Source organism: Callithrix jacchus, chromosome 19 (genome assembly GCF_049354715.1).
Source record: "Callithrix jacchus isolate 240 chromosome 19, calJac240_pri, whole genome shotgun sequence".
Taxonomy (NCBI): Eukaryota; Metazoa; Chordata; class Mammalia; order Primates; family Cebidae; genus Callithrix; species Callithrix jacchus.
Genome location: NC_133520.1, coordinates 44,170,376 through 44,195,767, shown reverse-complemented (window position 1 = coordinate 44,195,767; position 25,392 = coordinate 44,170,376). Strand labels below are relative to the sequence as shown.

Here is a 25,392-nt window from a genome sequence, read left to right as displayed (position 1 = left end):
GGAGAGACTCGGTCAGAAAATCTGCAGGTCTAAATCCTCTACTGTGTTTCCAGGGAGAGATCACGATGAGTGTTGAGTCTTTACATGTCTCTAGATTTTTTTATTACACCCATCCAATTACACAGATGGCCTCCTCTGAAGTCAGCTTCTCTCTCCTTTCTTTCTGTGTTTCTCTCTCGCATTCTCTCTCTCACTGGGCCCATATCCCTATTTAGAACATTCCCAGGAAAGATTAGTGGGCTCTTTCCTCAGGGTTCTTCTCTCAGATCCCATGCTATTAACCACAGATCCTGTCCCATGATCCCTGGCTAATTAGGATGAGTGTCACCAGTGAATAAATCCAGTTCGTTTTCCTTTCGTCTGCTGTGCTTGTAATTGATCCATTTCTATCCTTGCTTCAGGCTTGCAATACATACTGACCACTTCGTCCACAGCCAGGGTCTGCCTGAAATAGAGTCCCTGGCTGTCTCAGCCCCTACATTTGCAGTCCAGGAGAGCACAGTAACTATTAAATGCACTTTATCTTTTAGAACTTTCTTTGATCAAACCAACATTCAGGGCAGAGAGCTAGGAAATGTGTTAGATGTACAGAGTTCCATTTTTGAATATGGTAGAATTCTAATGAGAATTGAAGGGATTATTCAAAGGGATTCTTTGATGTTTTTGTTCTTTCCCATAGGTATGGGAACTCGAGACGGGGCTCCAAGTATACCAGATTTTAGACTCTCATGGCTTCAATATTGAAGTGACTTGTGCAGCTATCGATGAAATTGGATTTCTTTTTGCCACAGGAGCATATAACGGTTAGAGTAATTTTAGTATCCTGACAATTTCTGTCGAAAACTCTTTAGTACTTTGGGATAGAAGGAGAGCATAAAGCAGGCTGAAATATATCTGTGTGCCAGTGAAATTCCTGTGTCTGGGTGAATAGTGGTAGAGTGCCTTATCTAACAGGCATCAATTTCTTGGTACGGATGTTAAAAATAATTCCTCATGTTGCATTTACATGGTTGCTTTAACAGTTTGCAAAAGTCTTTCACATATGCCATCTCATAGAATCTGTGTTGCACTGACTCATTCTATCCCTCCACTTTTGGGTACCATCAGCTAAGAGATAGACATCAGATTCAGTGCTTGCTAACAATAGTTTTACCGACAGTAGACTTCTGGACCAGACAAAACATCCAGCCAACTTTGTCGCATTACTCCTAGAATTCTATATTGGAGTTGTTCATATGCCTTCTTGAGAGGACGCCAGGCCCAGGCTGGGCCAGGTCGTTTGCTATGCCTTACGCTATGGAGCACTGGTAGGACTTCTAGGAACTAGAGAGCTACAGACCGCCCCACCTTTCACCCGACTCATTACATTCTAAATGAAAGAACTGCTTTATCTAGACCATATGACCAACTGCATGCACTATACTGAATATATTTACCCTAGGCCTATATTTACTCAATAAGTGCTGGTTCCTAAGCCAATTGATGAATCTAGTGAGCATCCTGATGTGTGAAAGTCTGGTTTTTTAAAGTGTGAGCAGATGACAACACAGAGTGAAATGAAATCATGAATGCTGAGTTGATGGGGTAGGAATAAATGCAGCTGCCCTTCACGTGGACCAGTTCTTGAGAAAGCAGTCGCACTTTCCATAAGCACACCCTGTGTAGACATGAAAAGCAGTTGTTGAAATGCTGAGCAATGTACACAATTATTATCAGGCAGAAGCATTAAGTAAATTCAGTATATGACTGACAATAGTATTGTTTTTATGCAAGCAGGCCTCATTTTATGCTGTTAGTTCTAGAACCTAGAATTCTTTCAAATACTGAGTTTGTCCTCCTCAAAGCTACATATGTTAAATTTATTTTATTGTATTTATTTATTTGGAGACAGGGACTCACTGTGCTGCCCAGGCTGGTCTCACACTCCTGGCTTCAAGTGATCCTCCCTCCTTGGCCTCCTGAGTAGCTGGGATAGCAGAAGTGAGCCACTGTGCCAAGCCCTCTCTGTTAAATTAACAGATCCAAGACACCCTGGGAAGTGAGATTCTCTGACTCCCAGAGAAGTTCAGACCATGAGCCACTGGTCTCCTCTCATTACTGAGGAGTACGTCTCACTGCTGTCTGCTCCACTAAATCCCAAGTCCTAAGGCGGCAGGAAATCTAGGCAATGCGACTGTCGGCTGCCTAACCCAGGAATGCGTGAGATCACAATGACATCTTTTAACTGTTTGCGTGACTGCTTTCCCATAATGCCACAGAGTCCCTTAGGGTAGGAACTATGGTTATTCATTAAATACCCCCTGTTTCTACCACAGTAACAGGGAGTATTTAGTCAATGTTTAATGATGGTGTTAGTGGCCAACAAACAAATACTGGGAGTGTGAGTGTTGCTGATGGGAAGAACCCGGCATAGGAGAGGGAAAATAGGGCAGTGAAAACACTCTGGGTATGGAGTAGGATTGGCGCTGAGGGGTAAGAAGGGGGTGGGGTTAAAGGCAGAGACGAAAAGACCTGTGGTTCACTGGAGTCTGAACCTGAGGTGAGCACTTCAAAGCCCATGTGAGAAGAGAGTTCTCCACTCTGAGCAATGACCTAGAAGTAGGCATTCCAAATTACACTGTTTATTGTCCCTGTGGCCTCTTCTTCCAGGTCCCCCAAAGCAAACGAGTGAACTTAACAATAAGGAAAGTGTCTCTGTCCATTTGAGCTGCTACAACAGGATACTATAGAGTGGGTGGTGTTTTGTGCTTTAAATTTATAGCAGATTTATTCATAATAACCAAAACTGAAAAAAAAAAACATTTTTCAACAGATGACGGGTTAGACAAGCTGCAACACATCAGTACAGTGGAATACTGTGGTGATTACAAATCATACAAAGAAACACACAAGTGATATTTGCAGCAATGTGAATGAATCTGAAAGGCACTAGGAAAAGACAAAAGCCAAGCTCAAAAGATTACACATTCCATTTCAATTCTTTTTTTTCTTTTTGAGATGGAGTTTTGTTTTGTTGCCCAGGCTGGAATGCAGTGGTGCAGGGTCTCGGCTCACTGCAACCTCCACCTCCAGGTTTGAAGCAAGTCTCCCGCCTCACCCTTTTGAGTAGCTGGAACTACAGGCGTGTGCTACCGTGCCTGGCTAATTTTTGTATTTTTGGTAGAGAGGTTTCTCTATGTTGCCCCGGCTGGTCTTGGAACTCCTGACCTCAAATGATCTGCCCACGTTGGCCTCCCAAAGTGCTGGGATTACAGGCATACGCCACCGTGCCCAGCCAAGAACATTCTTAAAATAACAAAATAAAATGTCTTCAAAATGACAAACTTTTAGATAAGTAAAACAGCTTAGTGATTACCAGACAGTGATGGCGGGGGTGGTGGTGACTATGAAGGGTTAGCACGAGAAAGTTCCTGTGGGTGGATGAAACATTTCTGTATATTGTTTGTGCACATTTATACGCATAGTAAAATAGTGAAGAACTAGACACACACACACAGAGTGCATGTAAAAAACTGGTAAAATCTGAACAAGGTCTGTGGTCTAGTTAATGGGATTTTCTAATGTCACTTTGCTTGTTTTAGGATTATACTGTAGTCATTATAATCAGGGATGAAAGCAATGTGAGGAAAGTGGGGGAAAGGTACACAGAACTCTACTATTTTTGCAACTTTGTTTCTTTTTCTTTTTTCTTTTTTGAGATGGAGTATCCCTCTGTCGCCCAGGCTGGAGTGTACTGGTGCGATCTCGACTCACTGCGACCTCCACCTCCCGGGTTCAAGTGATTCTCTTGCCTCAGCCTCCCAAGTAGCTGGGATTACAGGCACTGCCAGCACACCCAGCTAATTTTTGTTTTTTTTTTAGTAGAGACAGGGTTTCACCATGTTGGTCAGGCTGGTCTCAAACTCCTGACCTTGTGATCCACCTGCCTCAGCCTCCCAAAGTGCTGGAAATACAAGCAGCCTCTTTTTATTTTTCAAAGTTCAAAGCAATGTAGAAGGTTAACAAATTTTGCCAAACACTGATAAAAATCTTTAAATTTTTACACTAGTCGAGTTCTCAAATTTCATAAATCAGATTAATTACAATGTTTTAAGCACTATCAGGATGGGAGCTGACAGTGTGTCCTTCTCGGTATGTAGTAAAATGGAAGGTGTTGGGCCCACACTGACATCTACAAACAAAGCAAGCTAATCTATGAAATCAGAACTTTTCTTTTCTTTCTTTCTTTTTTTTTTTTTTTTTTTGAGACGAGATTTCACTCTTGTTGCCCAGGCTGGAGTGCAGTGGCGGTATCTCAGCTCACCACAACCTCCGCCTCCTGGGTTCAAGCAATTCTCCTGCCTCAGCCTCCTGAGTAGCTGGGATTACAGGCATGTGCCACCAAGCCCGGCTAATTTTGTATTTTTAGTAGAGTTGGGGTTTTCCACGTTGGTCAGGCCTGTCTCGAACCCCCAACCTCAGGTGATCCGCCCGCCTCAGCCTCCCAAAATGCTGGGATTACAGGCGTGAGCTACCACACTCAGCCCAGAACTTTTCTTAAACCTATGAGAGAATTGATGTCGCAGGGCAAATAGCCTGAAATCTAAGGTGAGACAGGTACTTCCAGGGAAAGACAGGACATACTTACTGGCTTTACCTAGGGCAGTGATGAGAAGGAAATGGGACCGGCATTCAGATGGGTGAGAATGTATTCAAATTTGTAAGAATTTCTGAGATCTGAGTGTAGACAGATTGAAAGTACAGAGCGTTTGAAAGCCAGAAACACAAAGGGAGTGTGCGTTCATTCCCATGCTCCTCACATGGCTCATCACATGTCACACAGTGCTGGCCTCCCTCGTGGTGCAGATCTGGGAGAGAGGAACAGCCAACGCTGTGGAGCAACAGAAAAGTCCCACTGCACCCGTCTTACCGACACAGCAAAAGCCTAAGCCACTGAGGGAAGGGCAGCAGACCCTCTTGCTGATATTGTAGATGAAGACCGATTGTAAGGGAGAAAGAACTGGGAGAAAATTCTTCTCTACCTCTTGACGGGAGATAGGAAAACCTCCTGAGCTCAGATCATTTGACATTCCTTACCACTCAAGGCAGGTGGATTGGGTGTCTCTCAACAACAGAAATCGATTTCTCTCAGTTCTGGAGGCTGGGAAGTTCAAGATCAAGCCGCTGGTAGCTCTGGTGTCTGGCAAGGGCCCACCTTTTGGTTTATAGATGGTCCCTTCTCACTGTGTTTTCATGTGACAGAGGGGAAAGTCAGATCTTTCAGCCCAGTTTATTTATTTTTATTTTTATTTATTTATTTTTTATTTATTTTTTTTACAGTCCAGAAGTCTTTTATTTTTTTTAACACCTATTTATTATGCCATGAATTCATAGGGAATAGGTTCCAGCAGCTCAGGCTCCTTCCCATTGGTTCTCACAAAGTGTGCTTCTCTGGGTGGAGCAGGCTGTCGCTTCAGTTGGACCCAGGTACCTTTCTCTTTGGCTTCCTTCTTTTTCTGATCATTTTCCTTCACACGTTTTAGGAAGCCATCTCGGCTCTTAGAGTGCTTGATGTGCTCAATACGCACATTAATTCTCTTGGCAAGAATCTTGCCCTTAACTTGTTTGTTTACAACAATGCCAACAGCATGCTGGGTAACATTGTAGACTCTTCCAGTTTTGCCATGATAACGTTTGTGGGGCATTCCTTTTTGAACAGTACCTATTCCCTTGATGTCTACAATATCACCTTTCTTATAGATTCGCATATATGTGGCCAAAGGAACAACTCCATGTTTTCTAAAAGGCCTAGAGAACATGTATCGAGTGCCTCTCCTCTTTCCCTTTGTGTTCCTCATTTTGGCGAATTACTGGAAGATGGCGGTTCCCTATTTTTTTCTTTTTTCATCTGAGCCACAGCATATCTGAATTTGGGACTGGCCTTTTTTTTTTTTTTTTTTTTTTTTTTTTTTTTTAATAAAGGCACTAATCCCATTCATGAGGGCCCTACTACACTCATGACCTAATCATCTCCAAATACCATCACATTGGGGATTCAGTTTCAAACAGAAAGTATAATTTTAAATGTAAGAAAAAACTTGACACTTTTCTTTCATTTTCCTCCCTTAACCAACAAAACCACTCCAAGCTTGGCAGTTTCTTACCAGCTGGGATTTCCTCCAACTTTTTATTATCTAATAAGAACGAAAGTCCTAAAACATGTCAGCACATCAGGAAATGTGATAGATTACTGGAAAGGTCTTTCGCTGTGAATAATAACTGTGGCACGGTAGCTAATATTCCCAAGTTCAAGACAGGGTGTTTAGCACACTGAAAAGCACTGGGAGAATAAGAACAGAAAAGATCCACCTAAGAAAAAAAGCTTAGTAGGAGAGACGGAGGGTAGATTTCAAGGCGTTTCCTGGTCCTGTTTATTTTTTTTTTTTCAGCCTGTGACAAATCAAGGCACACAGAAATAAATTTCGTGTACTGCAAGCCTGAGAAGACTCACCCATCTGAATAGGAAATAAATATAGGATAAATTGTTGGCAGAAAGCTTTCGATCGGATGAATTTCTCTGAGCTAAAAGCCAAGCTTTCTCAAGTCATTTTTACCCACATAGTCTTTTTCTCTGTCTGCTCAGGAACAGTCAAAATCTGGGACTTTGGCAGTGGGCAGGAGATGAAAGTGCTGCTGGAGGGGAAAGAGTGGAAGGAGGACGATCACTACCTGCGGTGCCTCATGTTCCTCAAAGCCCCGGAGGAACATCAGCACCTGCTCCTGGCCTTGGAGCGCAACGGGACTGTCAAAATGATCCAGGTTAACAATCCCATTTCATATTCGTACTGTAGGTGCCCTTTTTTGGGAAAATCCAATGAGTCAGTGGATAATCCCCACCCATGTAACTCCTCTCTTGCTAGCCAGCTGAAGATAATGTTTATCCTCAACCTGCCTGTGATGCTCCTCATTAACTTTGCCCAGGTTCAAGCAAAGAGGGAAAAAGAATTGCTGCCCAGCTGCCACCTCCTGCCCATCAAGTTTCTGCTGAAGGGTTAGTCAGGGTCTCCTAAGGCGCGTGACAAGAAGGTTAAATTTATACTCAGCTGCCACCTCCGACATGCTTTATACCCACCTTTTGGAATAATTCACTAGCAGAACTGCTCTCCAGCAGGCTCTGTCCCTTATAACTCATAATGCATTCAGGGATGCTCAAGTCACTTTTTCAGTTTGTCACCAAAATCGCCTTGTTTATTTTGAGGTTAATGATCCAATCTGCCCAGGGCTGTTTGAGGAGGATTGAGGTAGGCTAATTTGTTTTTCCTATGACTCTATTATCACCTTGGAATGCTAATGCCCTCTTCAAATTTAAAATGAAGACTGGATCATTTATTCTGGCTATTGTGTGGCTCTCACCCCATCACCTCGAACTCAAGGACTCATTACCTTTATTATTCTCCTTCTGAAAGCTAAGATCAGAAAAATCTTGAATAGCACAGGAATCATGAAGCACCAACTTAAGATAACCGATGACTTAAGAACTGAAAAAAAGGAGTGAAAAACTTCCCTGAGGTAATACCCTCTTCTCTTGTCTGAGCAATCCAAAGTGGCACTGTAGGAAGGAATTTCTTCATAATACGCTCTAAAAATGAAATGCTGATTTTTGCTTTATTAAGTGCCATTGTTCGTCAGGATGCCCTTCCTATCAGACAATGTCTGCTGTCACAAATGCTCCTTTTTTAGGGTTGCAAAAGTAGTCTGGAACTATTCACTCACCAAAATTGTTTTTAGTTCTGCTGCAGCATTTTTCACTCTGATTATTCTGGTTCTGCGTTTAAAACCTGCAGGTTGATCTTGATAAGAACTGCAAACCTCTCTTATTTATATTTGTATTCTTGGCCATGCCCAGAGTAGGTGTTCATTAAGGATTGAAAGAATAAAACATAAAAAGTAAAGAACCTCTTGTAAAGTAGATAATAGTAAATTTATAAGGGGTATTTGGAGAATTTTTATTAATGTTGGAGGGGGCAGCTTTATAATATAATGTTGAAAGTATACTTATTTACTTATTATTATTATTTATTTATTATATATGCCTATTTGAAATAAAATAATTCAATTTACATGTTTTCTAGAATACTTAAATTCATTCATTTTTTTCAATGATCATTTACCAAATATTTGCCATGTTCCAGAAGGATATTCCCCTTCACCATGAAATGCATAATTCAATAAGACTGGCGCTGGTCACCTATTACTAGTGCTGTGAGTGCTTTCACAAAGGGCTTCAGAAGCTCTTATGGTGGCCTGGTTCTCAGACTAATCTGGTAGCCAGGCCTTTTTTTTTTTTCCAGCTAAAAATAGAATAAGCTTTATAATAAATTTCTTTCCCTAAACTCCAAACCCCATTTCTCTGAGCACCAGAAACTGCTGTGGTTGGGAAGGTGGACAGGTAGAAGTTGGAGCTGAGAGTGGAATGAAGGAAAGATAAACCGCAACCTCTGTCTTCCTGGACTCTAGCTGCCTTAAAAACAAAAACAAACAAATCCCAAAAACCAAGAAGCCAAAACCTGCGTTAGTAGTCATTCTCCGTTATCCAGGAAACACTGCTGGTGCTTTATCAGCTGAGAAGGGTCTCCAGAATATTATGTTCTTTTAAATGTGTTCAAACAGTCCTTAACAGCTTAAATATAGTATCTCTCTTACACTTCTGTTCTTGGTTTTATTTTCTCAAGTCTCAGAAAAATGCTTGTGCAACTGCCTGCTCTGGGAGCAAATCATCACTGTGCTGAATTTTCTGGGAATGATTTTCTAGCCATGTAAAGAGAGGGCAGATTGTAAATTGACTGGTCTGTTAATATAATTTCATAGACAACAAGAGAAGAAAACAACAATTCTTCTCAGAGTCTCAGTTTTAAGGGGATAAAACTGCATTCTGCTTATGAAACCTTTGGCAAATTTTAGATAAATATGCCCCCAAGCCATTGTTGAAAAAACCATAGGTTGGTGAGAGATTATTGTTCCAACATCATAAACAAAGGACTATGGGGATTCCAAGAAGATGATCAATACTTATCTTTCTTTTATCCACAGTACTTTATGGATCCATTCATATAGCTGTATTTGTGTGTCCCTTAAAGTAAATGATCTTTCCTTCTGAAGCAATTAACATAATAACGCTCTTAGCATTGTATGAACTGCTGTTTTCCTAGAAAACTCTAAGGTGTCCTGCAAGAACTAAGACTGGAAACCAGCTGTCTTCACTCCTAGAACAATATTGTCTCCGCTTTTCATAGCTGCTTTTCAATATAGAAGGAGTCCTGTTCTGCAAGCAAATAATCGGCCTTAAAATTTTGACTTTTATTTCCATATAACAATTTAAAAATTAACAATTAATGGTATCTCATCAATAATAATCAGTTCGAAAATATAAACATGGCTGAACACGGTGACTCATGCCTGTAATCTCAGCAGTTTGGGAGGCCAAGGTGGGCAGATTGCTTGAGGCCAGGAATTCCAGATCATCCTTGCCAACATGGCAAAACCCTATCCCCTACAAAAAACAAAAATTAGCCAGGCGTGGTGGTGCATGCCTGCAGTCCCAGCTACTTGGGAGCCTGAGGTGGGAGGATCACCTGAGCCTGGGAGGCAGAGATTGCAGTGAGCCAAGATAGCACCACTGCACTCCAGCCTAGGCAACAGAGCAAGACCCTGTTATACACACACACACACACACACACACACACAGAGACATAACATAGTACACACACACACATACACACACACACGAAGCCATAACATAGTACAGGTGGAATAAATGATCACGTAACAATAACAAACAAAAGTATAAGGTACCTAAAATAAATGTAGCAAGAACTATGCAAAAGTTTTGTGGAAATAAATGTGAATAAAGGATGTGAAAACAATCTGAATAAATGGAGAGATATACCACATCCACAGATGGGATACGGCAAAAGTATCATTACTATATTCACATTAAAAATAAAAGCTTGTCTTAAACAACAAAGTGAAAACAGCAAGTCGCAGACCATGAAAAGACCATTGCACCCCAGCTAACTGAAGAAGGGTTAGGAACCAAGATATATAGAGACATCCATCTGCCTCAGCCTCCCAGTGGTGGGATTACAGGTGGTGAGCCACGTAATGACAGAATGGTGCTCATCCATTCTGTCATTGATGAGCATTTGGGTTGGTTCCAAGTCTTTGCTATTGTGAATAGTGCTGCAATAAACATACGTGTGCCTGGTGGGTGCAGGTTTGTTACATGAGTATACATGTGCCATGGTGGTTTGCTACACTCGTCAACCCATCATCTACATGAGGTATTTCTCCAAATGCTATCCCACCCCTAGCACCCCATTCCCCAACAGGCCCTGGTGTGTGATGTTCCCCTCCCTGTGTCCATGTGTTCTCATTGTTCATCTCCCACTTCTGAGTGAGAACATGTGGTGTTTGGTTTTCTGTTCCTGTGTGTGCTGAGAATGATGGTTTCCAGCTTCATCCATTTCCCTGCAAAGGACATGAACATATCTCATAAAAATGGCTGCATAGTATTCCATCACATATATTTGCCACATTTTCTTGATCCATTCTGTCATTGATGAGCATTTGGGTTGGTTCCAAGTCTTTGCTATTGTGAATAGTGCTGCAATAAAGATACGTGTGCATGTGTCTTTATAATAGTATGATTTATAATCCTTTGGGTATACACTCAGTAATGGGATTGCTGGGTCAAATGGTATTTCTGGTTGTAAATCCTTGAGGAATCACCACACCGTCTTCCACAATGGTTGAACTAATTTACATTCCCACAAACAGTTTAAAAACGTTCCTATTTCTCCACATTCTCTCCAGCATCTGTTGTTTCCTGACTTTTTAAAGATTCTAACTGGCATGAGATGGTATCGCACTGTGGTTTTGATTTGTATTCCTCTAATGACCAGTGATGATGAGTTTTTTTTTCGTGTTAGTCTTAAATGTAAATGTCTTCTTTTGAGAAGTGTCTGTTCATATCCTTTGCCCACTTTTTGATGGGGTTGTTTTTTTCTTGTAATTTGTTTAAGTTCCATGTAGGTTCATTGTTCATTCCAATGATACTTCTTTTGCTGTGCAGAAGTTCTTTAGTTTAATTAGATCCTATTTGCTAATTTTTGCTTTTGTTGACACTGCTTTTGGTGTTTTAGTCATGAAGCCTATGACCTGAATGGTGTTGCCTAGGTTTTCTTCTAGGGTTTTTATGGTTTTAGGTCTTCATTTAAGTCTAATCCATCTTGAGTTAATTTTTGTGTAAAGTGTAAAGAAGGGGCCCAGTTTCAGTTTTCTGCATATGGCCAGCCAGTTTTCCCAGCACCATTTATTAAATAGGGAATCCTCCCATTGCTTGTTTTTGTCAGGTTTGTCAAAGATCAGTTGGTTGTAGATATGTGACTTTACTTCTGAGGCTTCTGCTCTGTTCCATTGGTCTATATTTCTGTTTTGGTACTGGTACCATGCTGTTTTGGTTACTGTAGCCCTGTAATATAGTTTCAAGTCAGGTAGCATGATGCCTCCAGCTTTGTTCTTTTTGCTATGGATTGTCTTGACTATAAGGGCTCTTTTTTGTTTCCATATGAAATTCAAAGTAGTTTTTTCTAATTCGGTGAAGAAAATCAATGGTAGCTTGATGGGGATAGCATTGAATCTATAAATTACTTTGGATAGTATGGCCATTTTCATGGTACTGATTTTTCCTATCCATGAACATAGAATGTTTTTCCATTTGTTTGTGTCGTCTCTTATTTCCTTGAGCAGTGGTTCATAGTTCTCCTTGAAGAAGTCCTTCACATGCCTTCTAAGTTGTATTCCTAGGTATTTTATTCTCTTTGTAGCAATTGTGAATGGGAATTCACTCATGATTTGGCTCTCTGCTTATCTGTTATTGGTGTATAGGAATGCTTGTGATTTTTGCACATTGATTTTCTATCCTGAGACTTAGCTGAAATTACTTATCGGCTTAAGGAGATTTGGGGCTGCGAAGATGGTGTTTTCTAAACATACAATCATGTGAACTGCAAACAGAGACAATTTGACTTCCTCTCTTCCTATTTGAAAGGGTATTAAAAGTTAGTTTTAAAATGTCCCATTTCACACTCATCAGGCAAAGCAATTTTTAAAAATCAAGTATCAGCAAGAATACGAAGGGGAACTCTCATCTACTCCTGGTGAGAGTGAAGTAGCTAAACACTACCTAGAGATGTCGACTGGGGGAGCTAGTAAAGCTGGAAATGTGTGTGTCTTAGAGTTAGGTCATCTTACCCCAGACATCCACTCTAGAAACCGTGCTGCCTGTCTGTGAAGGAAAGCAATACAAAATCGGCATCCTGAACATCCATCTATGGGGTAATGGATTAATAAATTGTAGTATGTTTCTATAATATGATAAAGCAGTTAAAAATAAATGAACTGGAGTTCCATGAAATAACTTGTATAAATCTCAAAAACATCCTATTCAGTGAAATAAGAAAGTTGAAGAAGAATCCATACAATCGGACAGCATTTATAAAGTGGCTTAAGGTCTGAAAGCACTATCATACATATGTAGAATGTATATGTATGTATATGTAGAAATATTAAAACTTTCATGACTAACATCATATTCACATTACAGGTTACTCTGGGAGGGAAGAAGAAAGAGGAATTATATTAGCAAGGAATAGATGGGACTGAAAATTTGGTAAAGCTAAATGATGGATACATCACTGCAGGTTCTATTTTCTCTCTCTTTAAAACAGTTCAAAATAAAATAATTAATTGAACTTTTCATATACTCACTGGATTTCTATTAAAGGGTAAGGAAGATAGTATTTACCTGATGGTGGTCTGGGAGCTGCCTGATGTTGTCCCTTTCCTACAAGATGGAAAGCATGCTGTGCATCTGAGAATGGCTACTAGAGATAAGAACATGGCTCTTCCTTTCCCAGATGTCGAGTTAATAGTTGAGAGAAAGTCTTCTCAACCTACTAATGTAAGTTACCTCTCTTGATTTCTTTTTAACTTTTGATTTTTGTTATGGAAAGTTACAAACATATATGAAGTATAGAAAATAATACAAAGAGCTTCTATGTGTTATCACTTAGCTTCAAAACCTTTCTGTGTTTGGCCAAACTTATTCTTTATTCCCACCTCTTCACCATGACCACCACCAGTGGATTTTTTTTAAGAGAAAATGCACTACTATTTTGCACTGATATTCCCAATTCAAATTTAAGTTTACATGGCTTTCACTAATCTTATTTTATATATTTCTCTCAGAAAACTTTGATTCCTAATGGTATAAGCATCATTTCTTATTTGCTTTATGCTATTATTTACATAATGTATTTTTCTACATAATATACAGGTTTTTATGTCATTTTATATGCTATCACTGTACATTATATTATATTCTAGTTTCAGAAAGCAATAAAACTTCTAGGAGCAGGATGCCTGACAGAGCTCAAAATCCTGCTTTTTTTGCAGTTCTTTTTGTCCTTAGGGTGTATAGCATGTGGAATGTACTGTCAGATTACTGTAAATTACTTAAAATAATTTCCTATACCACCAACTCTATACACAGTTAAGTTTGCTTCATTTTAAAGTGTATTGTGTTTTGAAAATTCAGTTTTTTTAATGTTATGTAAAACATTTAAATACTTCAAAGATCAAATTTAAAAACAAGTTCTATTCTGAGACACAAAACGAAGTCTATTGTATTCCTGTCCTTTCCACCTGTTCTCTCCTTAACCTATAGTAACTTTTTGTTTTTAAGTTTTTGGTTTATGTTTCCATGGTGTTTTAAAAAATGTTATCAAATACTCAGTTCCCTCTCCACCTTCTTACGCAAATGATAGACTACTATATACATCCTTGTATTCCTTGCTTTATTTAATAATCTATTCTGGAGACCAATCTAAGCAGAATATAGAGATCTTCATCTTTGTTTAAAATTTGTGGTAAAATACACATAAAGTAATTTAGACTAGAAACAGTCTAAAATTACACATTGAGACAATTTTTAGGTGGACAGTTAGCGACATTATTTTCAAATTGTTGTGCAACCTTCATCACCTTTCATCTCCAGACTCTTTCATCTTGCAAAACTGAAACTCTATTTATTTATTTTTTGAGACGGAGTCTCACTCTCGTTGCCTGGGCTGAAGAGCAGTGGCTCGATCCTGGCTCACTGCAACCTCCGCCTCCCAGGTTCAAGCGATTCTCCTCCCTCAGCCTCCAGAGTAGCTGGGACTACAGGCACTCGCCACCATGCCCAGCTAATTTTTGTATTTTTACTAGAGACAGGATTGCACTATGTTGGCCAGGATAGTCTCGATCTCTTGACCTCGTGATCCGCTAGCCTTGGCCTCCTAAAGTGCTGAGATTACAGGCATGAACCACCACGCCAGGCCTAAAACTCTATTTATTAAATAATAACTCCCTATTTCCTCTTCCCTCCAGCTCCTGACAACCACGATTCTACTTTCCATCTCTATGAATTAACTTACACTGGGTATCTTACATAAGCAGAAACATATGGTATTTGTCCTCTGCGACTGGTTTGTTTCACTCAAGTGTGATGTCCTCAAGGTTCATCTATGTGTAGCGTATGTCACAGCATCCTTCCTTTTAAAGGCTGGGCATTATTCCATTGTATGCATAGAACACATGTTGCTCACTCATTCATCCGTCAATGGATAGTTGGGTTGCTTTCCCTTTTTTGCTATTAATAACAATGCTGCCATGAATGTGGGTGTACACGTATTTCATTTTTCTTTCTGAAAATGCTATAGTACTTCATGTGAATGAACATACCATTGTTTATTCAACTAGTACCCTGTAGGCGGGCATTCGGTTTGTTTTTAATCTTTTCCAATTAAAAGTACTACTGCAACAAATAGCCGTGTGTGTGTGTGTGTGTGTGTGTATGTGTGTGTGTGTCTTATGATCATTTCCAAGAAGTAGTTCCTGATAACCAGAAACCTCATCTACACCCAGCTTTCCAGAACTTAGCATTGCAATGGCAAAAAAGGTCATACACAAAATGAAAACACTAACAAGAAACTGGAAAACATGTGGAACTTATATCACAAAGGGCTAATATCCATAATATATTTTCCTAATTATTTATATATACATATTTTTAATGTATCTAATGTGCAAAAAGCTTTTAAAACATTAGAAGGAAAAGAAGAACAACCTAGATAGAAAAATAGACAAAAGATATGAACAAATAGTCCATACAGGTATTAGCAAGATGCTCCACTCACTCATTATAAGACAAATACAAATTAAAGTATATATATTTATACTTCAATTCAACATATATACTTTAATTTGCTCCACTCAGTATAAGGTACATGCAAATTAAAGTGTATGTATATAGTTAAATTCATTGTAAGATAAATACAAATTAAAAAGTATATCTACTTTAACTATATATATACTTTAATTTGCGTTTATCTTATAACAAGTGAGTGGAACATCTTGCTTATACATGTATGGATCTTGCTAATACATATATATATACAAACAGATATGTATGTATTAGCTATATATATGTATGTATATATATATGTATGTATGTATGTGTATATATATATATATGACATATATATATATACATAGTTGGAAACCAACACAACTGGAAAACCAACTATACACAGTGGGATAGATTTGGAATAAATTCCCAGAAGGATTGGATTGCTGGGTCAAGAAGTAAATGCTAATATAGTCTTCCTAGACATTACCAAAGTCCCCTGCACAGAAGTTACACAACTCTGCCTTACCACTAAATAGGCACGTGAGACTGCCGGTTCCCCACAGCCTGGCCAACACTGTATATTACAGTCAAACTTTTGGGCTTTTGCAAATCTAAGTGAGAAATCAAAACAAGTGGCTTTATACTTGAACAAGTGATTCCGTGAGAGCAAAATGAGTTTTTTAAAAAGATAAAAACCTATGAAAAGAGAAGGCTGGAATTTCATTAACTGTCATTGAAAAATTTAGTTAAAATTACATGATATAAAAATAGTGAAATAATAATTGGCCAGAGAAAAAAAGAACAATCATTCTGTGACCTTTTAATACAGCCACAAACTTACCTTTCTTGTTAAAATATAATTTGGTATACTTTAATTTGCACTTGTCTTATAATGAGTGAGTGGAACATCTTGCTAATACACATATGGACTATTTGTTCATATAGTTTGTCAATTTTTCTATAATTGTTCTTCTTTTCCTTCTAATATTTTAAGTGCTTTTTGTATATTAGATACTTTGGAAATATATATATATATATTTATATACAAATAATTAGGAAGATATATTGTGGATATTAGTCCCTGGTGATATAAGTTCCAAATATTTTTTCCAGTTTCTTAGTGTTTTCATTCTGTGTATATCCTTCTTTTCCATGGCAATGCTAAGTTCTGGGAAGGTGGATATAGCTGAGGTTTCTGGTTATCAGGAACTACTTCTTGGAAATAATCATAAGTCTTCTTCAGTCTTCTTCCAGGTAATCCATTCACCTATCTAAAAATAGCACATCTATCTATCTAAAAATAATTCGTCTCTCTAAGAATAGGTAGGTTTTTAAAATTCTCTGAGATTTTAAGAAGGGTAAGTTTGACATCGTATCAAAACATCACAAAATGGTTGGTCACTTTTTCTAGCAAATTACTAATTTTATCATTTTTACATCATATGATTTTAACTAAATTTTTTATTGTCAGTTAATAAAATTTCAGCTTTCCCTTTTTATAGGCTTATTTTTTTCAAGCTTCTCATCTTGCTCTAGCAACATCACTCGGTCAACTGTAAAAGCACCTGCTTTGTTGTAGCTGATTGTTACTGTTATTTTAACATCTAAATAAGGAAAGTATGTCATCAGATTATTTTTTGCAGGATAGTCTCTGAATTCCAAAATTGTAAGTAGTCTTAAAATAGGCAGCTTTAATTTCTCATAGTAAATGAATATTAAAATACTTGTCTCCTGACAAGTTCTTAGTGATAGAGCTTCAAAAGTTATAGACCCAGAGTTTTTAGTCTGCAACTCATTGACTCTCTGATCATGGGTAGACTTTGGGGCCCTAAAAAGCCTCTGAAATTGTATGCAGAACTCTTTTTTTCTGAAGAGTGCAAGGTTCACAACTTTTTCTTTCTCAACATTTAATATGAAAATTTCTAGACATTAGAAAAGTTGAAAAAATTAGAGTGAACACCCATATATTCATCCATTTAAATTTTACTGTTAACAGTTTGCAGTCCTTGCTTTATCATATATTTATTCATCTTCTACTCACCCTTACATCCATCTTATTTTAAAAATACATTTCAAAGTATGCTGAAGGCATTGATACATATCACCTCTAAACACTTCCGTGTATGCATCATTAACTAGAGTTCATTGTTTATGGTTCTGTTTTTAGTAAAATGTGTACATCAAATAAAATGCACAAAATTGAAGCTGCTATTCAATGAGTTTGAAGAGGAGCATAAACAACCAGAAACCCTATCAAATAAAGAACTTCACCATCACCCAGACAGTTTCTTTATGTCCCTGCCTATTCAATATCTGCTTTTTACCCAAAGGCAAACACTGTTCTAACGTTTTTCCCCAAACATTTGTTTTTTCCTACCCTAGAATGGAACATAAGTAGAATAATATAGTAGATATTTAAGGTTTTGTTCATTTAGCATAATGCTTTTGAGATTTGCCTGTGCTGCTGCATAAATCAGCAGCTCGCTCACTTTTATGCTTGAGTAGTATTCCACCGTAGCTTCTTTTTCTTTCTTTTTTAAAATTCTTGAAGTGTTTCTGAGCAAGAAATGTTCATAACAGCAGGCACACCTGGGAGATATTGAGGGTTCAGTTCCAGACCATGACAATAAAGCAAATGTCACAAAGCAAGAAATTTTTGGTTTCTCAGTGCATATATAAAAGTTACATTTAGGCTGGGTGCGGTGGCTCATGCCTGTAATCCTAGCACTTTGGGAGGCTGAGGCAGGTGGATCTCTTGAGGTCAGGAGTTTGAGATGAGCCTAGCCAACATGGTGAAACCCATCTCTACTAAAAATACAAAAATTAGCTGGGCATGGTGGCACGTGCCTGTAATTCCAGCTACTTGGAAGACTGAGGCAGGAGAATCACTTGAATCTGGGAGGCGGAGGTTGTCACTGTACTCCAGCCTGGGTGACAGTGAGACTCTGTCTCAAAAAAAAAGTTATATTTACACTATACTGTGGTTTGTATGCAATAGTGTTATGCCTAAAAAATGTGTATACTTTAAAATACTTTATTGCTAAAAATTGCCAATGATCATCTAAGCCTTCAGGAAGTCCTAATTTTTTACTGGTGGAGGGTCTTGACTTGAAGTCAATAGCCACTGACTGATCAGGGCAGTGGCTGCTGAAGGCTGGGGTGGCTGTGGCAATTTCTAAAAATAAGACAGCCATGAAGTGTGCCACATGGATTGCCTTTTCCTTTCATGAAAGATTTCTCTGTAGCATGTGATGCTGTTTGATAGCATTTTACCCACAGTAAAATGTCTTTCTAAGTTCGTATCAATTCTCTTAAACCCTGCCTCTCCCCAGTCATCTAAGTTTAGGTGACGTTTTAGATAACCTTTGTTGTCATTTCAGCAGTGTTCACAGCATCTTCACCAGGAGCATATTCGATCTCAAGAAACCACGTTCTTTGCTCACCCATAAGAAGCAACTCCTCATCCATTCAAGTTTGACCATGACATTGCAGCAAGCTAGGCTTTGCTTCTAATTCTAGTTCTCTTGCTATTTCTACCACATCTGCAGTTACTTCCTCCACTGAAGTCTTGAACCCTTCCAAGTATCTTTGAGGGTTAGAATCCTCTTCTTCCAAATTCCTGTTCACATTGCTCTTTTGACCTCCTCCCATGAATCTCAAGTGTTCTTAATGGCATCTAGAATGGTGAGTTCTTTCCAGAAAGTTTTCAATTTACTTTGACCCACCAGATTGATCATAGGAATCACTTACCTATGGCAGCTATATCCTTAGAAAACATATTTTTAAAATATTAGACTTCAAAGTCAAAATTTCCCCTTGATCCATGGGCTGCAGAAGGACTGTTGTACTCGCCGGCAGGAAAACAATGTTCATCTTGTACATCTCCATCAGAGCTCCTGGGTGCATTGTCAGTGAACAGTAATATTTTGAAAGAAATCTTTTTTTTCCAGAGTAAAGTAGCTGTATATGTTGGATTTAACAACTTAATTTAAAATCTCTTCAGAAAGCTATTTTTGTGATATGCTTACACCTCCTCAACAAGGCAGGCGCATCTGTGCATGTCTGAGGGATGAAGTCTTTGGGGTGTATGTGTGAGGCTGAAGAACAGAAAATAAGAAAGCTGTGCCTTTTTGTTCCTATAAAAATTTAAGCCAATTTTTTAAAATGAGAATCTTCATTAACTTTATTGATTTACTCTAATATTAGCTCAAACCACTTGTACTTTTCAGCTTCTAAAGAGATAAGTGGCCGGGTGTGGTGGCGCCTGCCTGTATAGTCCCAGCTATTCGGGAGGCTGAGGTGGGAGAACCACTTGAGCCCAGGAGTTCTAGGCTGTAGTGCACTATGCCGATAGGGTGTCCGTACTAAGTTCGGCATCAATATGGTGACCTCCCGGGAGCAGAGGACCACCAGATTGCCTAAAGAGGCGTGAGCCAGCCCAGGTGGGAAACGGAGCAGGTCAAAACTCCCGTGCTGATCAGCAGTGGGATCATGCCTGTGAATAGCCACTGCACTCCAGCCTGGGCAACATAGCAAGACCCTGTCTCTAAAAAAATAAAAAATAAAAAAAAAATAACAATAATAAAGAGATAAGTAGTCAGACACTAAAGAATGTGAGAAAATTGCAAGTTATAGCATAGAAATTGAAGAAAGTGTTATTTTTCTCTCTGACATTAGCAAAACAACCATAATATAATTTATTTCCTTTTTAATTATTATTAACCATAAAACCTCCTTGCAAAAAATAATATAAAAGAATAAGATAGCTGTTTTATGGAATTTGGAAACTATTATTTGATCATAGAATGGAGAGATACTGTATTAGTTTTCCTTATATGGAAACAAATGTCAGCTTGAAACTGCAGTTTGGATCTCATTCACTGCTAGTTTAAATGACAAGTAGATTTTATTCTTAGCTAAAAGCCCTTTGAAATCAATATGTACAGTGACTATGTCATAATAATGTTATCAGGTAATGTGCACAAAAAACAGAACAGAATGCATCTCCTCATAGAATAATTCTAGCCTCCTTCCCTTTCCAATTCTGTACGCCATTGGAAACACTAGATTCAATTATATGTGTTTGGTATATGACATCTTATTTATAGCTAATAAAAACGGAAAGATAACTGCATAGTGAGTCAGAACCAAGCAGTTAGCAAATATTTGCATGGGTAATAAAAAGTGATTGCCTAAAAAAAGGAGAAAAACTATTGCAACAAATTGTAAAATAAACTATTGAAGCACAATAAAGTGCCTTTTAGGCTTTTAATGTAAATATAAATTATCTCCGATTTTGAACACTTATGTTTTGTAGTTAACATAATTATCATTATAGCACTTCCTTTTTGCAACAAACTTTAAAATTATAGATTGAAAGTTCACAAAAAGTCAGCCGGGTGTGGAGACTCATGTCTGTAATCCCAGCACTTTAGAAGGCAGAGGTGGGAGGATCACTTGAGGTCAAGAGTTTGAGACCAGCCTGGTCAGCATGGTAAACCCCATCTCTACTAAAAATACAAAAGTTAGCTGGGTGTGGTGGCGCACGCCTGTAATCCTAGCTACTGAGGAGGCTGAGGCACGAGAATCACTTGAACCCAGAAGGCAGAGGTTGCAGTGAGCCCAGATGGCACCACTGCACTCCAGCCTGGGCAACAGAGTGAGACTCAAAAAATGTTTGCAAAAGTCACTTAGGAAAAAAATTGAATTGTGCATGGAAATCCTCTCCCTAAAACTGTTTTATTTGGGAAGCACTTTTTATTGAATACCTGCCATGGATCATGCACTGTTCTTAGTACTGGGAATGCCAGGATTAATGAGGTATAGTACCTGCACTATAGAAGTACAGCAGAGATCCTGGAGGGCTAGGGAGAGGGGGAGGTTTGTGAAGACGATAATTGCTGAATTATAGCTAAAGGAGTTAGCTTGGCTCAGATCGGCAGTTTCCAGAGGGTAATGAAAAGACAGTAAATCTCAATTGGAGCAGGTAATGTGAACACAATCGTGGAGGTAAAACATTGCATAGTTTGTGAAGGATAACTGCAAGTATCTCAGTGTGGCTGCAGTAATACCAGGAGTAGTAAAAAATGAAGACGTATAAATAGGTAGGAGCCAGACCATGCTTAGAAGAATACGGAGCTTGAGTTCCTGTAACAAATGGAAGGCCGCTGAAGGGGTTTTAAATGAGAAATGACACTGTCAGCTGTGTGTTGTGGGAAGCTCACCTTGGATGCTGCTTGGATGACATATTTGAAAGGGACAAGACTAGAGACAGAAGATTCAGGCAACAAGCTACTTACTGTTTTAGTTAAAAGATTTAAGGATAGCCAGATTTAGTGGCTCACACCTGTAATCTCAGCACTTTGGGAGGCCAAGGTGAGAAAATCACTTGGGGCCAAATTTCGAGACCAGCCTGGGCAACACAGACCCTGTCTCTACAAAAATTTTTCTAAAATTAAAGAAAACTAGTTGGGTGAGGTGGAGTGCACCTTTAGTCACAGCTACTGGGGGGGCTAAGGTGGGAGGACTGCTTGAGCCCAGGAGTTCGAGATTGTAATGAGTTATGATTGTACCACTGCAGACCAGCTTGAGTGACAGGTCAAGATTCTGTCTCTAAACAGATTTAAAATTAAGAAATAATAAAAGATGTAAGGTCATGACAGTGGAGATGGTGCAGAAGAAAAGGTTTTGGTTTCAGAGAATATCTAGGCAGTAAAAGTAGGACAACTTGCTATTGATAACCATGCAGTTGGGAGAGGAGGATACTGAGAGAAAGGAGGGAAAGAAGGACAACTCCAGGATTTCGAACTTGAATGATGAATTGGAAAACAGTGCTAACTAATGAAGTAAAGAAGAGGGACTGGGCACCATGCCGATGCCTATAATCCCAGCACTTTGGGAGGCTGAGGCAGGAGGATGACTTGAGCTCAGGAGTTCGAGACCACCCTGGCAACACAGTGAGAACTTGTCAATACAAAAAGCAAACATTAGTCAGGCATGGTGGCACCCACCTGTGGTCCCAGCTACTCCAGAGCCCAAGGTGGGAGGATCACCCGAGCCCAGGAGGTTGACGCTGCAGTGAGCTGTGATCATTCTACTGTACTCTATCTAGTCTGGGCAACAGAGTGAAATCAGTCTCAGAAGAAAAAGTATTGAGTGAAGAAAAATGCTTAAGGAAAGCGTAACGTTGAGATACCTGTAAAATGTCTAAGTAATTAAATATATAAGCCTGAAGGTTGTGGGAGGAGACTGGACTAGATGATTAGGTCATTACCATTGAGATGGTATTTGAAACATAATCTGAGAGTCCTCAGAAAGAGTTGAAAAAAAGAAAAAAAGCAAATAAAGTTGAGATAAACCCCACGAATATTAATATTTAAAAGTCTGGCAGAGCAAGAGGGTACCAAGTAGGAAACAAAAAGAAAAGTTACAGAGACACAGCAAAGCCGGATGTCAAGGACGTCAGGAGAGGAAAAAATTTCAAAAATGGGGAGCAATTGAGAGTGGTAATTAACAGTGGTAATAAACCTCTTTTCTTATTTAAATGTCACTCTTCCATGCTGGTCAAGTCTTCTGTGTGCCTCCCTTGGATACAGCACTTTCACACTGCACCCTAATCAACACTTGATCTTAGGTTTGCAGTTTACCCACCTGACAAAGGGTTGATATCCAGAATTTACAAAGAACTCAAACAGATTTACAGGAAAAAAAAAAGCAAGCCCATTCAAAAATGGGCAAAGGATACGAACAGACACTTTACAAAAGAAGACATATATGAGGCCAACAAACATATGAAAAAATGCTCATCGTCACTGGTCATTAGAGAGATGCAAATCAAAACCACACTAAGATACCATCTCATGCCAGTTAGAGTGGTGATCATTAAAAAATCTGGAGACAACAGATGCTGGAGAGGACGTGGAGAAATAGGAACACTTTTACACTGCTGGTTGGAGTGTAAATTAGTTCAACCATTGTGGAAGACAGTGTGGCGATTCCTCAAGGCCTTAGAAATAGAAATTCCATTTGACCCAGCAATCCCATGACTGGGTATATATCCAAAGGACTATAAATCGTTCTACTATAAGGACACATGCACACGAATGTTCATTGCAGCACTGTTTACAATAGCAAAGACCTGGAACCAACCCAAATGCCCATCAATGATAGACTGGACTGGGAAAATGTGGCACATATACACCATGGAATATTATGCAGCAATCAAAAATGATGAGTTTGTTTCCTTTGTAGGGACATGGATGAATCTGGAGAACATCATTCTCAGCAAACTGACACATGAACAGAAAATGAAATACCACATATTCTCACTCATAGGCGGGTGAGGAAAAATGAGAACACATGGACACGGGGAAGGCGGTACTACACACTGGGGTCTATTGGAGGGAATAGGGAAGGGACAGCGGAGGTGGGGAGATGGGGAGGGATAGCCTGGGGAGAAATGCCAAACGTGAGTGAAGGGGCAGAAGGCAGCAAATCACACTGCCACGTGTGTACCTATGCAACTATCTTGCACATTCTGCACATGTACCCCAAAACCTAAAATGCAATTAAAAAAAAATAAAAATAAAAAAATAATAAAGTATTAGGAGTTTCTCCATATCACAGATGTCCTACTTGACTTTGTGTTCCAAGAATCTAACATAGTAGATGTCCAGCAAATATTTGAGGCAAGACAGTTGAAAAATATCTTAATGATAAATAGGAAAAGCTATCACAGAGTGTTATGGAGCAGCAGCCAATGAAAGTTGCTAAGTGAAAGAAAAGTCGGTAAGTGGGAAATGACGAATATTCTTTCAGAAAGTTTGAGGGAAAGAGAAAAACGGGAAATTGATCTAATAGGTGGTAGGGAAGAATAAATAAGGCTGAGAAAAAGAAGCCAGTAAAAAGGAAGAGTATATTTGTGTTGTTTTAATACATTCTGCTAGTTAAAAAATTTTAGTGCAAGAAAAATTAGATTTTATTAAATTTCATGCTCTGCGATAAAAAATACATATAATAAGGCATTTTTTAAGTTAATGACAATTACAAAGTGTACACATGACATTTGTCCCGTGAATCATGAATACTGTATTCATGATGTTCTGTTTCCTTCGTTCTTCAGAAACCTGCCATTAATTTATTACGAGTGAACTGCATTGATTTGCTACAAGTAGAAGGATATAATTTGATAGCAGTGGGAACCTTAAGTGGTATGATCATCTTGTGGAATTTCGTAACGTCTACTGTCAAAAAATTGTAAGTTGTGTATTTTCTTTAAATAATGTAAAAGCTGTAATGCAGAAGAGCCAAGTAACATGCAATACTAGAGGGAGGGCTGGGTGCAGGGGCTCAGGTCTGTGAACCCAGCACTTTGGGAGGCTAAGGCGGGAGAATCACGTAAGGCCAGGAGTTTGAGACCATCCTGGCCAACGTGGTGAAACCCTGTCTCTACAAAAAACACAAAAATCAGTCAGGCATGGTGGCACATGCCTCTAATCCCAGCTAATGGGGAGGGTGAGGCAGGAGAATTGCATGAACCTGAGAAGTGGAGGTTGCAGTGAGCTGAGATCACGCCACTGCACTATAGCCTGGATGACAGAGTGAGTGAAACTCAGTACCAAAAAAAAACCAAAAAACCTCAGGGAAGAAAAAAAGCAATACATAAAAATGGTGATAACACTCAAGGCAGGCTTTCCTGGAGGTTATAGCCATGAACAGACTATGTTCTAAGTGTCTAAATTGGTGTAAGGTGAACTGTAAGCATCTGTATTCCCAAGAGCCTTGATCTTTACTATTCTCACCTAGTATATGCTTTTCCTGTGTGATCTTGCCCAAATTGATGACCTCAACAACTATTTAAAATATGTATCACTAATCTCTCCATAGCTTCAAACACACATAACCAATTGCCTACTGGCAATTTTCACCTGGATTGCTACCAAGACACTCAAAGCCCCACGTGCCTAAAACATCTTCTCAACCTACTCCCTGCTCCCAAACTTCTCCCATTCCTGTATTCCCAGAGCCACCAGCATCTACTCAGTCACCAAGGCAAATGGTGAGAAGGGTCCTGGATGGCCTTTCCTTCTCATTCACCACATCAACACATCTGATTTATTAGA

At 39.1% G+C, this 25,392-nt stretch overlaps 1 protein-coding gene and 1 pseudogene across 6 annotated transcripts in view; one reads left to right on the top strand and one right to left on the bottom strand.

The window, feature by feature from the left end:
- The window catches only part of WDR64 (WD repeat domain 64), a 155,183-nt gene that overhangs the window by 92,336 nt on the left and 37,455 nt on the right, over positions 1-25,392 (top strand). For all 6 annotated transcript variants that reach the window (XM_078357245.1, XM_078357246.1, XM_078357244.1 and 3 more), the window contains 4 exons: positions 680-803; positions 6,623-6,798; positions 12,824-13,000; positions 24,393-24,526. In XM_078357245.1, coding sequence (XP_078213371.1) covers positions 680-803; positions 6,623-6,798; positions 12,824-13,000; positions 24,393-24,526 — 611 coding nt within the window. The remainder of the gene's footprint in view (positions 1-679; positions 804-6,622; positions 6,799-12,823; positions 13,001-24,392; positions 24,527-25,392) is intronic.
- Positions 5,269-5,861, bottom strand: LOC100402448 (ribosomal protein L21 pseudogene; annotated as a pseudogene).